Source organism: Dasypus novemcinctus, chromosome 13 (genome assembly GCF_030445035.2).
Source record: "Dasypus novemcinctus isolate mDasNov1 chromosome 13, mDasNov1.1.hap2, whole genome shotgun sequence".
Classification (NCBI taxonomy): domain Eukaryota; kingdom Metazoa; phylum Chordata; class Mammalia; order Cingulata; family Dasypodidae; genus Dasypus; species Dasypus novemcinctus.
Genome location: NC_080685.1, coordinates 22,262,289 through 22,275,338, shown reverse-complemented (window position 1 = coordinate 22,275,338; position 13,050 = coordinate 22,262,289). Strand labels below are relative to the sequence as shown.

The 13,050-nt window shown below is 39.3% G+C and overlaps 1 protein-coding gene across 8 annotated transcripts in view; it reads right to left on the bottom strand.

The window, feature by feature from the left end:
• Positions 1-13,050, bottom strand: part of GPR89A (G protein-coupled receptor 89A) — a 63,324-nt gene that overhangs the window by 20,951 nt on the left and 29,323 nt on the right. For all 8 annotated transcript variants that reach the window (XR_011645365.1, XM_071207387.1, XM_071207385.1 and 5 more), the window contains 3 exons: positions 5,989-6,098; positions 4,000-4,088; positions 3,047-3,139 (listed from right to left, as the gene is read on the bottom strand). Coding sequence is in view for 7 of the 8 variants with exons in the window: in XM_071207387.1 (XP_071063488.1) it covers positions 3,047-3,139; positions 4,000-4,088; positions 5,989-6,098 (292 nt within the window). In the remaining variant the exon portion in view is untranslated. The remainder of the gene's footprint in view (positions 1-3,046; positions 3,140-3,999; positions 4,089-5,988; positions 6,099-13,050) is intronic.

The following is a 13,050-nucleotide window of genomic DNA, read 5'->3' as shown; positions in this document are numbered from 1 at the left end:
GAGTGCGCCCTGTAAGGAGAGCTGCCCAGCGCGAAAGTGCAGCCTGCCGAGGAATGGTGCTGCCCACACGGAGAGCTGACACAACAAGATGATGCAACAAAAAGAAACACAGATTCCCATGCCACTGACAACAAAAGAAGTGGACAAAGAAGACGTGGCAAACAGATACAGAGAGCAGACAACCAGGGTGGGGGAGTGGGGGGGAAGGGGAGAGAAATAAATAAATAAATAAATAAATCTTAAAAAAAAAATCCAATAGAAAGAAAACATAGAACCTAATAACACATTGGCAAAGGATTTGAATAGACATTTCACTAAAGAAGCACAGGTGGCAAATAAGCACATGAAAAGATGTTCCACATTACTAGATATTATGGAAATGCAAATTAAAACCATGATTCAATACTATCGCAAAACTATTCAAATGTCTAAAATTAAAAAGACTGATACACCTATTATAAGACCTAATCATTCCACTCCTAAGTGTTTACCGCAAAGAAAAAAGAGCACAAATGAACAACGAGCTTTATTTTAATATCCCAAAACAGAAAACAACTCAAATGTTCATCAACAGGCAACTGGATAAACAGTGGTATAATTCTATAATGGAATACTACTCACAAATAAAAAGCAATAAACTTCTACTACACACAACACAGATGAAACCAAAATTATTATGCTGAGTAAAAGAAGACAGAAAAAGAGTACATACTGCATGAGTCCATTTAATATAAAACTCTAGTAGAAAACATAAACTAATGAATAGTGACAGAAAGCAGATGGATGGTTGCCTGGGGACTGGAAGTGTGGGAGGGAGGCTTTACAAAGGGCATGAGGACACTTTAGGGGGTGATGGATAGGTTCACTATTTTGACTGTGGTGATGGTTGTTGCATAGGTCAATACATACGTCAAAACTTATAAAGCTGTTAAAAAAGATCCACTTCCCCCTAAAGGTTGCATCTTAGACAAAACTTTTTAGAAGTTTAGGTGTCTGAACACACTATTCTCACTCATCCTCTCTGTATTAGTCAGGGTTCTCCATGGAAACAGAAGCAACAAGAGATATCTGTCAATAGTATGTAATTTTACAAGAGTCTCTCATGTGACTGTGGGGATGCACAACTCCAGGTTCTACAGGCAGGCTGCAACCAGGGGTTCCAATGAAAGCCCAAAGGGGAAGCAGACTTGGCTCAATGGATAGAGCGTCTGCCTACCACATGGGAGGTCCGCAGTTCAAACCCAGGACCTCCTTGATCTGTGTGGAGCTGACCCACGTGCAGTGCTGCGTGCATGCAAGGAGTGCCCTGCCACGCAGGGGTGTCTCCTGCATAGGGGAGCCCCATGGGCAAGGAGTGCACCCCATAAGGAGAGCTGCGCAGTGCGAAAGAAAGTGTAGCCTGACCAGGAGTGGCGCCTCACACACGGATAGCTGATGCAGCAAGATGACTCAACAAAAAGAGACACAGATTTCCAGGTCACTGATGACAGAAGCAGACACAGAAGAACACAGTGAATGGACACAGAAAGCAGACAACTGACGGGGGGAGAGAGAGAAAAAAAAAAAAAAGACATTAAAAAAAGAAAGTCCAATGAAGGTTCTTAATGAAGTCTGGGAGACATTCGCTGTCCCAAGATAAGCTGGGAAATTCTCACTCAATGCTGGAATCACTTCCCTTTTTAAGGCATTCAACTGACTGGATAAGGCCTCACTCATTGCTGATGGCAATCTCCCTGATTGATGTAATTGTAATCAGTTATCTATGATTTACCACTGCAGTAAAGTCAAGGGTGACTAAAGTCCATAAATGCCCTTGTATTACAGTTAGCCCAGTGCTTGCCTGACCAAACAACTGGGCACAATTACCTGGCCGAATTGACACATTAGCCTAACCATCACACTCTCTCACTGAATGAACCAAGATTTTAAAATGTCATCTGAAAGGGTATTAGTATTAATTTATTATAAAATCCAAAATCCGGGAAACAGACTTGGCCCAGTGGTTAGGGCGTCCATCTACCACATGGGAGGTCCGCGGTTCAAACCCTGGGCCTCCTTGACCCGTGTGCAGCTGGTCCATGCACAGTGCTGATGCGCGCAAGGAGTGCCCTGCCACGCAGGGGTGTCCCCTGCGTAGGGGAGCCCCACGCGCAAGGAGTGCGCCCCGTAAGGAGAGCTGCCCAGTGCGAAAGAAAGTGCAGCCTGCCTAAGAATGGCGCTGCACACACGGAGAGCTGACACAACAAGATGACGCAACAAAAAGAGACACAGATTCCCATGCCGCTGACAACAACAGAAGCGGACAAAGAAACAAGACGCAGCAAATAGACACAGAGAACAGACAACCGGGGTGGGGGGGAGGGGAGATAAATAAATAAATAAATCTTAAAAAAAAAAAATCCAAAATCCTTCATTCATCTACATTGATTGAGATTAACTAACAAGCTAACAAAGAACCCTAGCTGGAAAGTCACCAAACAAAAAAGTCAAATCAGCCTTTTCTATAGTCACATTGGAAGTCACTGATATTTGTTGATGAGATCAGAAGACAAATAATGTACATAAAATGCACATAAAGAACAAAATATTAAGTGGGAGAGTCACAAAAGAGTAACATCAATAAACACAGAAGAAGATTTTTTCTATGGAAATGTATTTTAGAATTTACTTTGGACTCAAATTTTTGGGGGTATACAGGTTATTAAAGAAGACAGGTGATTTCTGTTCTAAGCTACAGGTATAGGATGTGAAGTCACAGTCATGGACTCATGGGTAATATGGAACCAGAGTGTAAAATAAGAAATGTTTATATTCATTTTATAGATTTCATAATCTAAGGCCTTCATGACTTCTGACTGAAGAAAAATGCAACCTCCTTTTTAAAAAAGAAAAGAAATAAAGAATGAGACTCAGAAATATGAAAGGTCACACTGTCTGTTGATGCAATTCAATTTGGAATTTAATGCATCAATCAAACCCACTCTTCCTTCTCTGCCACTACCAGGCAAAACCACCTACATACTGACAGTTAAAAATAAACACTTACCATGAAAATTTTCCAAACACAGTAAATGGAGAAAAAGTAACCCAGAAAATTAAAATATTTCCCCTTGAAAGTTTTGGAGTATTCTATTCTCTCCTGAGAGAAAACAAACACAAAACATGGTTTATTTCAGCAAGATATAAAATTATATTCAACGAAAGTATTCCTCTCTCTATAAATCATTGTTCAAACTGGTAATATGAGACAAAAAAACCACACATGGTAATAATGATATTAAAATAAAAGGAGTATTTGGATGAATTGTATGCTTTATTAATATGAATCAATAAAACTGATTTGTTTAAAAAACAGAAGTAGTAGTAGTGGCCAACATTTATTGAATACTTAATTTTAAGTTAGAGACTGAAACGAATATCTTCTGTGCATAATCTACTTTAATCCACATAACAACTCTTATATGTTCTATTCTTAATTTTACAGATGAGAAAACTGAGGCTTAGAGATTGTTCAATTACTTGCTCAAGGTCACATAGCTGGTGAGTTGGGGAACTTAGGCTCGGGGCAACCGACTCCAAAGTCTAGGTTTTTAACCTCTTTATGCTGACAACTGTGTGACGTTATCCTCAAAAAGGATTAAAATGGTTTGTAACCTTTACTTCTTGATCTGGATCCTTTAAAATAGAGCCAGACCATGGCAGATAGATGTCTCTTGCTCTTCTAATATTACTAATTTGTTAGGGAATGAAGAGGTTTCTTTACCCTGGCTCAGTAGGAAGTGGTGTGGGCTACCTTTCTTAATGCTGGGAAGCCTTTCCTGACTATTGCACCCAATTTTATCCTTGACAATGTTCCATTAAGGATTTTGCTAGTGGTAGAAGTAATGCCATGAAGTGTCTCTTGCACTGCTTGGCCATAGAGGTCACTAAAAAACCATTTAGTATTGTTTTCTCTTAACCATATTGGTAAAACCACACCTCAGTTTCCTTGCTATGTACCTTGGTAGCATATAGATCAGTTGTTTCCAGAAAAAGCTGCCTGCTTAGTTCTTCCAAAGCATCCACTTCCTGTTGGATGAGAGTAAGATCTGGTACAGAATGAGCATCAAGGCTGAAATCATATCAAAGTTTAAAAAAATAGCAATGGAGAAAGCATTTGCTTTTGGTTTCTCCTATAGTGGATCCCAGGAACTGCCAATATTTTCCATTTCCTATTTCACAGCAATCAGTGGTACTTTAGCGCAATCTTCCCAACTTCCCAAAACAGGTGTGTAGAAAAAAGGTTTTCTATAAAGAACACTACCACCAAACAACTACCATTCAATTTCTCACCAGTTCAAGTTGCTCAGACAGATGATTTAAAAAAAAAAATTAATTAATCTAGTTAGAATAAGTGAGATGTCTTCAAAATTTCAAATGCTTACACATATTAATGCCTAGTTTTCTTCCACATTATCTGAGTAAATGTAATTTAGGAAAGTGAACTAATATTTTTTCACTCCTAATATGGACTGGGCTTTACAGATATCATCTTCTTAATTCTTTACAGATATTACTGTCTTTAATATAACAATCCTATGAAATAGAATACTATCCACTTTGCAGACAAGAAAAGTGAAATTCAGAGTTAAACAACTTGCTTAAGGTCACACAGCTAATAGATGTAGATGCAAAGTCAGATTTGCCTTACTCCAAGTTCTGCTCTTTCCATTTTGCTATGCTACTTTCCAAGAAGTCAGTGAGGTATTGTTATTATCCCTATAGGAAACAGGGTACTCAGAGAGGTTAAATAATCCCGATATTTCTGTTGGTTTGACTTATTGTCACTAAAATAGCTTAAACCTAAACTTTCAGGCTGTTACGGATTTTTAAGTATAAAGTAGCAAAGCTAGCCTCTTTAAAAATAGAAGTACTAGACTTTACTCCCTAACCTCTCTCCTCTCTGTGGTTTTCCCACTATTACCCAAATCAGAGCATGCCCTTCCTCAGCAGTGGATGATACCGGTATGTTCCAGGCCTCCAAACATAACATGATTTACATATCTGTCTCTCCCATGATGAGATGGGAAGCTCCTTGAGAGAGCTATACTCTTCATCATTTTATCCCTTAGCACTCTGCTTGGAAAGAGGAGACAGAAAAGAAATATATCTTGATTAAATAAATGAATCTAACTTAATCCTTCTTTCTCTGCCATAGTCATTCTGCCTTGGTCTTATTCTTACTTGTATTCAACACCCAGAAGGATATGTCATAATTCATAGCAAGAATACATACATTTAAGAGAAACAAACATACTTTTCTTACAATGAAGCAAAAGGGAATTTGCACTTCCCCACTTCCCCAGGCCAGGGAAGGAAGCAGGAGTATGCTATCTCACACTTAGGTCTCCCAAGGTTTTGACCTAACAGTCTGGTATTATCCACAGAGAGATCTGGTTACCCAATTTGGGAATCAGTTTAACATTGTAACTAGCTGGGCCCAGAATAATCCATTAACCCAATCTCCTTCATTCATTAAACCAAAAAGTTACTGGAGAAGTAGAGCTGCTTAAAACTCAGTTAGGACTATTGCTTGTTTTAGAAATGGATTCTTACTATCCCATATACAAGCTGCCCATTTTAGGGAGCCATTATATTCTGTGGTGTTTTCTTTCAGAGTTAGGAAATAAGACATTTTAGTGGAAGGAACTATGAAGAAGAGACCACAATTCTGGTCCCAACTTTGCCACAGACCAGTGACTTAATCTCTCTAGGTCTATTTTCTCATCTGTGAAAGAACAGATTGACTTTTTAGGATCCCTCCAGCTCAAAGACAATGATTTTATGATCTTATATGGTGTCAGACATTACATTTCCTAAGGCTAGTCCTACCGGCCTGGTTTCTGATGTAGTCAGGTACCTTAGAGGGAAATGATCCTAATACTACTTTTTTCTTCTGCCCTTAGTCTAGAGTTGAGAAAAAGAGTCCAGCAGAGGGATAAAGGATACTTTCACTTCCTGGTGCTGAAGTAGTAACACTCTTTATCATTCCCCAGAATCCGGTCGGTTTGTTATGCACCTCCCCCTTCTGGAACATATTTCTCCGAGCCATTGCCATCCTAAAATGAAACAAAATATAAAACCTCAGCAAGGAAGCATGGAGTTTCATAGTCCACTCCACTCTCACCATTTTCCTCTCATAACTGCCCCTCTCATTTCCTGAGCTGTTCACTACTGGTAACTGAGGGGAAGCATACACTCCCAGAAGCAACGTGGACTAGGTAAAGGAGAGCAGGATTTGGAAAAGGCAATAAATTTGAGGACTGACTCTGCCACTTACAAGCTGTGAAACTTCAGGATTTTCATTTCCTCATCTTTGGATGTTAGTGAAGACCAATGAAATAATGTATAGGAACTCATGTCATCAACTACAAAGTGATATGTATATATTAATAATTACTATAATTTTCATTTGAGAACAAAATAACAGGAACAGTAAACACCTAGCTAAAGGATCAAGTTCATAGTAGGAACTCAATAAGGGTTTCCTTCCTCTTTTTTTTTTTTTTTTAAAGATTACCAGTGTCAGGGATTGGACCCAGGGCCTTGTATGCAGAAAGCCAGCACTAAACCACTGAGCCACAATGGCTCCCCTGAGTTGAGTTTTTTGTCTGCTTGATGTTTGTTTTATTTTTAGAAGGCACTGGAAACCGAACCTGGGACCTCCCACGTGCTTGAACCACATCTGCTCCCTCCTTTCTTTTCAAAAACAAAAACAAAATCACTTAAACCTAGCCTCTTCTAAAACACTCATCTCCCTTTAACTCCAATTCTCACTGACCCACTATGATCTCTTCCACTACTGAATGAATCAAGAGGAAATCTACAGTCTGTCTCCTCAGTCTGTGGAGGACCCACTGCCAACAGTAGTAACTGCTGGCATGTTCTAGCCCACAGACAGGTATTAAAAATAGGGTCCTTATAGGAAAAATAAAATAATCTGTGCATGAATTTGAAGAGTATACTTGAAGAGTATAATGGTCATTAAAAGGCCTATAGACCTAAAAAAAAATCAAGATAAGTCTAATAAAAATAGGGTAGAAGGACTAAAGAAAAATTTAATGTGTAACTGTCTTTTCTGTTTCCTTTTTTATCTATAGTTAACTCAATACGGATATTCTTGGGTGACAGGAGATTGAAGTGGTGAGGAGGAAGTAGCTGCATTGGTACTTATGGCTGGGACCAATATAATTGATACCAACAGTAACAAATGCTAGATGGTATTTCTGTAAGCTAGGTACTTTAATCAGTGGTTACAATGATAAGAAAGTTATGTGTGCCAGCCTTGTTGACGTGTTTCCTTCTCAAAATGATCTTTGGAACATAGCTCCAAGCTTTAGTTCTTTCTGCTCCTTCTCTAACTCTACATTCACTGTAACTCAACATTTTGGGAAGGTGTAACAGCCAAGAGGAAACTCAAATTTAGAGAGATTTTGACTTGACAAGACTCAGTAAACCTTAGTTTCCTATTTTCATACAGTTGAGGAAGCTGGAACATGTATATGAAGAAGGAAAAGATTCTACCCCACTTATTTAATATTTCACATAGGTTCACCATGCTGGATTATAGGATTTTGGAAAGAGGACGCATAGAAGCCTATTTCTATTGCTTTTAGTTTCAATGTCTACAGTATGACAAACACTAGTGACTGGCTGTGGAGTGCAACTGGTTGAATATGTAGAGGTGATGTGGCACTGTACCAGGGGCCCCATAACAGGCAGAAGGTACAATCACTAAAAGTGAAAGTTGGCTGCACACAGAAAAGAATGGCCTTGTTTTAAACAATGCATAGGGAAAGGATGTAGCTCAATGGTTTCACGCCTGCTTTTCATACACGAGGTCCTCGATTCAATCCTGGTACCTTCTAAAAACAAACCAAAACAAAAAACTTTGAATTTCCTCAATTCTAAACCAATTTTGCTCTTTTTGAATAAGTTGCAGATGAAAAATAAACATTCATATATCTGAGAAAAGAAAGTAACAATAGCAAACTTTCTGAGGTGTGGTGAAAAAGAAAAAATAAAACAATATGATATACATGTTCATCTTCAACTTTATCTTCACTATGATCATGATCATCATCGCTATTGCCTCTTTTTTTTTTTTTTAAGATTTATTTTTATTTTATTTAATTCCCCTCCCCTCCCCCGGTTGTCTGTTTTCTGTCTTTTTGCTGCGTCTTGTTTCTTTGTCCGCTTCTGTTGTCGTCAGCGGCACGGGAAGTGTGGGCGGCGCCATTCCTCAGCAGGCTGCTCCCTCCTTCGCGCTGGGCGGCTCTCCTTATGGGTGCACTCCTTGCGCGTGGGGCTCCCCTACGCGGGGGACACCCGTGCGTGGCAGGGCACTCCTTGCGCGCATCAGCACTGCGCACGGGCCAGCTCCACACGGGTCAAGGAGGCCCGGGGCTTGAACCGCGGACCTCCCATGTGGTAGACGGACGCCCTAACCACTGGGCCAAAGTCCGTTTCCCTGCTATTGCCTCTTTATAATAAGGGTAGTCCATAATGAGAAATGGTCAATTCTTAATAGCTGAATCACACTGAAAAATTCATAATCTGGTAAAACATATGAACTTGGCTGGGGCTTTGTGATAGTTTTGCAGGAAGCTGAAAAATGTCTACTTTGGCTTAAATATGTCATTCTACTGTTTTCTAGTCTTCATTTTTCTGATGGGAAGTGTAGCAGTTTGATATGGTTATGAATTCCAAAAATAGATACTAGATTGTTTGTGATCTAGTCTGTACCTGGGCCTGATTGAGTTATGATTAGGGCTTTAATTGGGCCATGTCATTATGACATTGAGTTCCTGCCCATTGGTGGGTGGGGACTCACAGATAAAAGGCATGGCAAAGGACAGGGTTGTGGGTTTCTAATGTTGGAGTTTGATGCTGAAGACTTAAACTGGAGCCCTGGGAAGTCAGCATGCAGAGGAAAGAGAGGCCAGCCCCAGGAAGGAAGGAACCTTGAACGAAGAGAAAATGAAGCCCCAGGAACGTAGGAACCTAGGAAGCCTGAACCCTTGCAGACGTCCGTAGCCATCTTGCTTCAAATAGACTTTGGTGAGGGAAGTAACTTATGCTTTATGGCCTGATATCTGTAAGCTCCTACCCCAAATAAATACCATTTATAAAAACCAACCAATTTCTGGTATTTTGAATCAGCACCCCTTTGGCTGACTAATACAGGAAGTCAGCCATTACCTTTCTTTTTAATCAAACTTTTTAGTTTTAGATTTATGTTCACATGCAGTTTAAAAAAAAATACGGAAAGACCCCATGTACCTTTTCCCCTTTGGTAACATCTTGCAAAACTATAGGACAATATAGTACAATCAGAATACTGACATTAATAGTCATGAAACACATTTCCATCACTCTAAGTCCAGCCCACTTCCCTCTCAACCCCACTTTCCCCTTAACCCCTGGTAACCACTAATCTGTTTTTCATTTCTATCATATCATTTCAAAATGTTACTTATATATATAGGCTTATACAGTATATGACCTTTGGGGCATTTTTTTCCTGCTCAGTGTAATTTTCTGGAGATCCATCTAGGTTGTTACATATATCAATAGGTTTTACTGCTGAACGGTATTCCATGGCATGGATATACCTCAGTTTATTTACTCACTGAAGGACATCTAGGTTATTTCCAGTTTGGGGGTATTATGAATAAAGCTGCTATAAACATTTATCTACAGGATTTTGTGTGAACATAAATTTTCATTTCTTTGAGACAAATGCCTAAGAGTCCACTTGCTAGCTGTGGTAGCTGCATGTTCAGTTTTTTGAGATACAGCCAAAATGTGTTCCAGAGTTGGCTGTACCATTTTATATTCCCACCAACAATATGAGTGATCCAGTTGCTCTCCATCTTCACCTGCATTTGATGTTGTCACTAATTTTCATTGTAGACATTCTAATAGATGTGTTTCTCTACCTATTTATCTTTCTCAGCATATGAGTCCTATACATACATGTTTTGTTAGACTTAGAATTTAAGTATTTAATTTTTTGAGCAAATATCAATGGGATATTTTAAATTTCTGTGCCCTCAGGTTCATGGCTAGTATACAGAAATATAATGTTGTATTTTATTTTACAGATTTATCTAGGGAAGCAGACTTGGCCCAATGGATAGGGCGTCTGTCTACCACATGGTAGGTCCGTGGTTCAAACCCTGGGCCTCCTTGACCCGTGTGCAGCTGGCTCATGCGCAGTGCTGATGTGTGCAAGGAGTGCTGTGCCTCGCAGGGGTGCCCCCCTCCTAGGGGAGCCCCATGCGCAAGGAGTGTGCCCTGTAAGGAGAGCCACCCAGCGTGAAACAAAGTGCAGCCTGCTCAGGAATGGTGCCGCACTCATGGAGAGTTGATGCAGCAAGATGACCCAACAAAAAGAGACATAGATTCCTGTGCCACTGACAACAGAAGTGGACAAAGAAAAACACGCAGCAAATGGACACAGAGAGCAGACAACTGGGGGGGGGGGGGAGAGGGGAGAGAAATAAATAAATCTTAAAAAAAATTATTTATTCTCTCCCCCTCATTGTTTGAGGTTGCTGTCTGTTCTGTGTCCATTTGCTGTGTGCTCTCTGTCTGCTCATCTTCTCTTTAGGAGGAACTGGGAACAGAACCTGGGACCTCCCATGTGGGAAAGAGGCACTCAATCACTTGAGCCACCTCAGCTCCCTGGTTTGTTGTACCTCTCTTTGTCCTTCTTCCTTGTGACTCTTTGTTGTGTCATCTTGTTGTATCAGCTCAGCTCACTGCATGTGCCCATTGCACCAGGTCACCTTTTCCAGGAGGCACTGGGAACTGAATCCAGGACCTACCATGTGGTAGGAGGAAGCCCAATCACGTGAGCTACATTCACTTTCCTGTATGTTTGTTTTGTATCCTGAAATTTTGTTGAACAGCCATTACTCTTTTCATTGTTCCCCTGTATGTAATATATCATTTTTCTCTTATTGCCTTTAAGATTTTTCTCTTTATCTTTGCCTTTCAGAAGCTTGACTCTATAGGCCAGGTGAAGTTTTCTTTGTGTTTATTCTCTCTTCTAGGACTCCAACTACAAGTCAGACTGCTTGATGTTGTTTCATATTGAGGCTTTGTTCATTTTTCTTCAATCTTTTATCTCTTTTCTTCAGATTGGATAATTTATATTGACTTGTCTTCAGGCTCATTGATTCTTTCTTTTGCCATCACGTTTTGCTGTTAAGTCCATAGTGTAAAATTTTCATTTCAATTACTATAGTCTCAGCTTTTGAATTTCCACTTGGTTCTTTTTAGCATTCCCTATCTATTCACTCATTAATATCATGCTTTCCTTCATTTCTTTGAACATACTTATAACTGCTACTTTAAAGTCTGTGATTGCTAACTATATCATCTGGGCTCACTTGGAGTGAGTTTCTGCTGATTGCCTTTTGTATGAATATGGGTCATAAGGTCCTGTTTCTTTGCATTTCTAGTAAGTTTTGTTGAAAATCTGACATTGTAGATAATATGTAATAGGGACTCTCTACCCCCAAAATATGTTTCTTTTTCTCTAGTAGGTGGTTAACTAAAAAACTGTGAAGTTTTTCATACCTGTGGTGTATAGCCAACTGTCTCTGCTCAGTTATTTTCAGCTACCAGGTGTTTCTTTCTTAGCCTAACTCTCTGGAGTTTTGTGGTCAACAAAGATTTGATAGTCATATTTTATGGCTCACTCTCTCCGCGATTCCTTTGTTTCTAGGGATACCGCCTAGATTTCTAGTTGTTTTGCCAGATCTGAGTTCTGCCCTGTGACACCATAAGCCAGTAAGACTTTTGCTTGCTGCTACTTATGTTTAGTCTGCAGACAGCCTGGGTAATGCATTCAGTTAAAGACACAGCAAACATGCAAACCTCATCAAGGAGCAATTCAGTCTTTTAAGGGAAGACCTCTGCCTAATTTCTGCCTACTTTTTCTCAGGTTTTCTGGTGTTTCCTGTGCGCACGCATAGTTTAGTGATTAGGCAGGGACTTTTACACTTTGATTCTGGTCTCAGCCCCCTGCATTTCCCTTGCTTCCAAAATTCCCCCTTTAAATATCCAATTACTCTGTTGATTTAAATTCTATCAATCTACGAATTGAATAAATATTGGGAGAAAAGGAGAGGATAGAGAGCACCTCCAGGCAAGAAAGCCAGAAACCACAGTTAGATATTTTTACTTGTCAAATTTTTACTTGTCTATGTTCATTTTCCAGCACTGTAAAATATTTTTAATATTTGTTTCCAGTTTTATAGAAGGAATTGCTTGACTTCTTTATATACTGCCATTTGTGGACGTTCCCTCTACTATGGTTTGAGAACAGCTGTGGCTGGTGCTGAAATTTCACCAGTGAATGCATTCCCTCCCTCCCCATTTTCCTACAAATTTTCAAAAGAAACTGGAAAAACAAAACTCAAAGGAAAAGTTAATATTTTTTTACATCATAATAGTTCATGTTTGACTTTTACATGTTATATTTCTCTATTTTTTTGTGTGTGTATGCCATGAGATACAGAAAAAATCATAAAACCAGAATTTGAGTCAAAAGGGATCCTAGAGACTAGTTAACCATGTCATTTTGCAAATGAAGAAACAGAGAAGCTAGTGTTTGCTCAAGACTACTTAAGTTTATTATAAAGTGATTCTCTAGTTCATGTTCTTTTCATTATACCATGGTGTAGTTGCAGAGCTCTATTTCCTATCTTCCCTAAAATCACAACTTAAAGATTGTACTAATACTGTTTGTGAATAGAGATTATTTTAAACCTATATTATGGGTACCAAAACAAAGTCTTTACAACAAAACAAAACAATAGGTCACTTAATCCTCTCAACTTGAAAAAAGCTGAAAGTCTTTGATTTAACAAATCTGCAATGTCCATATTAATTGAACTCAAGTTTTGAAAAATGTTTTCCAATTACTAAAACCTCACCTCCTATTCGGCGTTCCAAATTAGAAGACAGTGTGCCTCTTACCTCCCTCCATTTCACCCA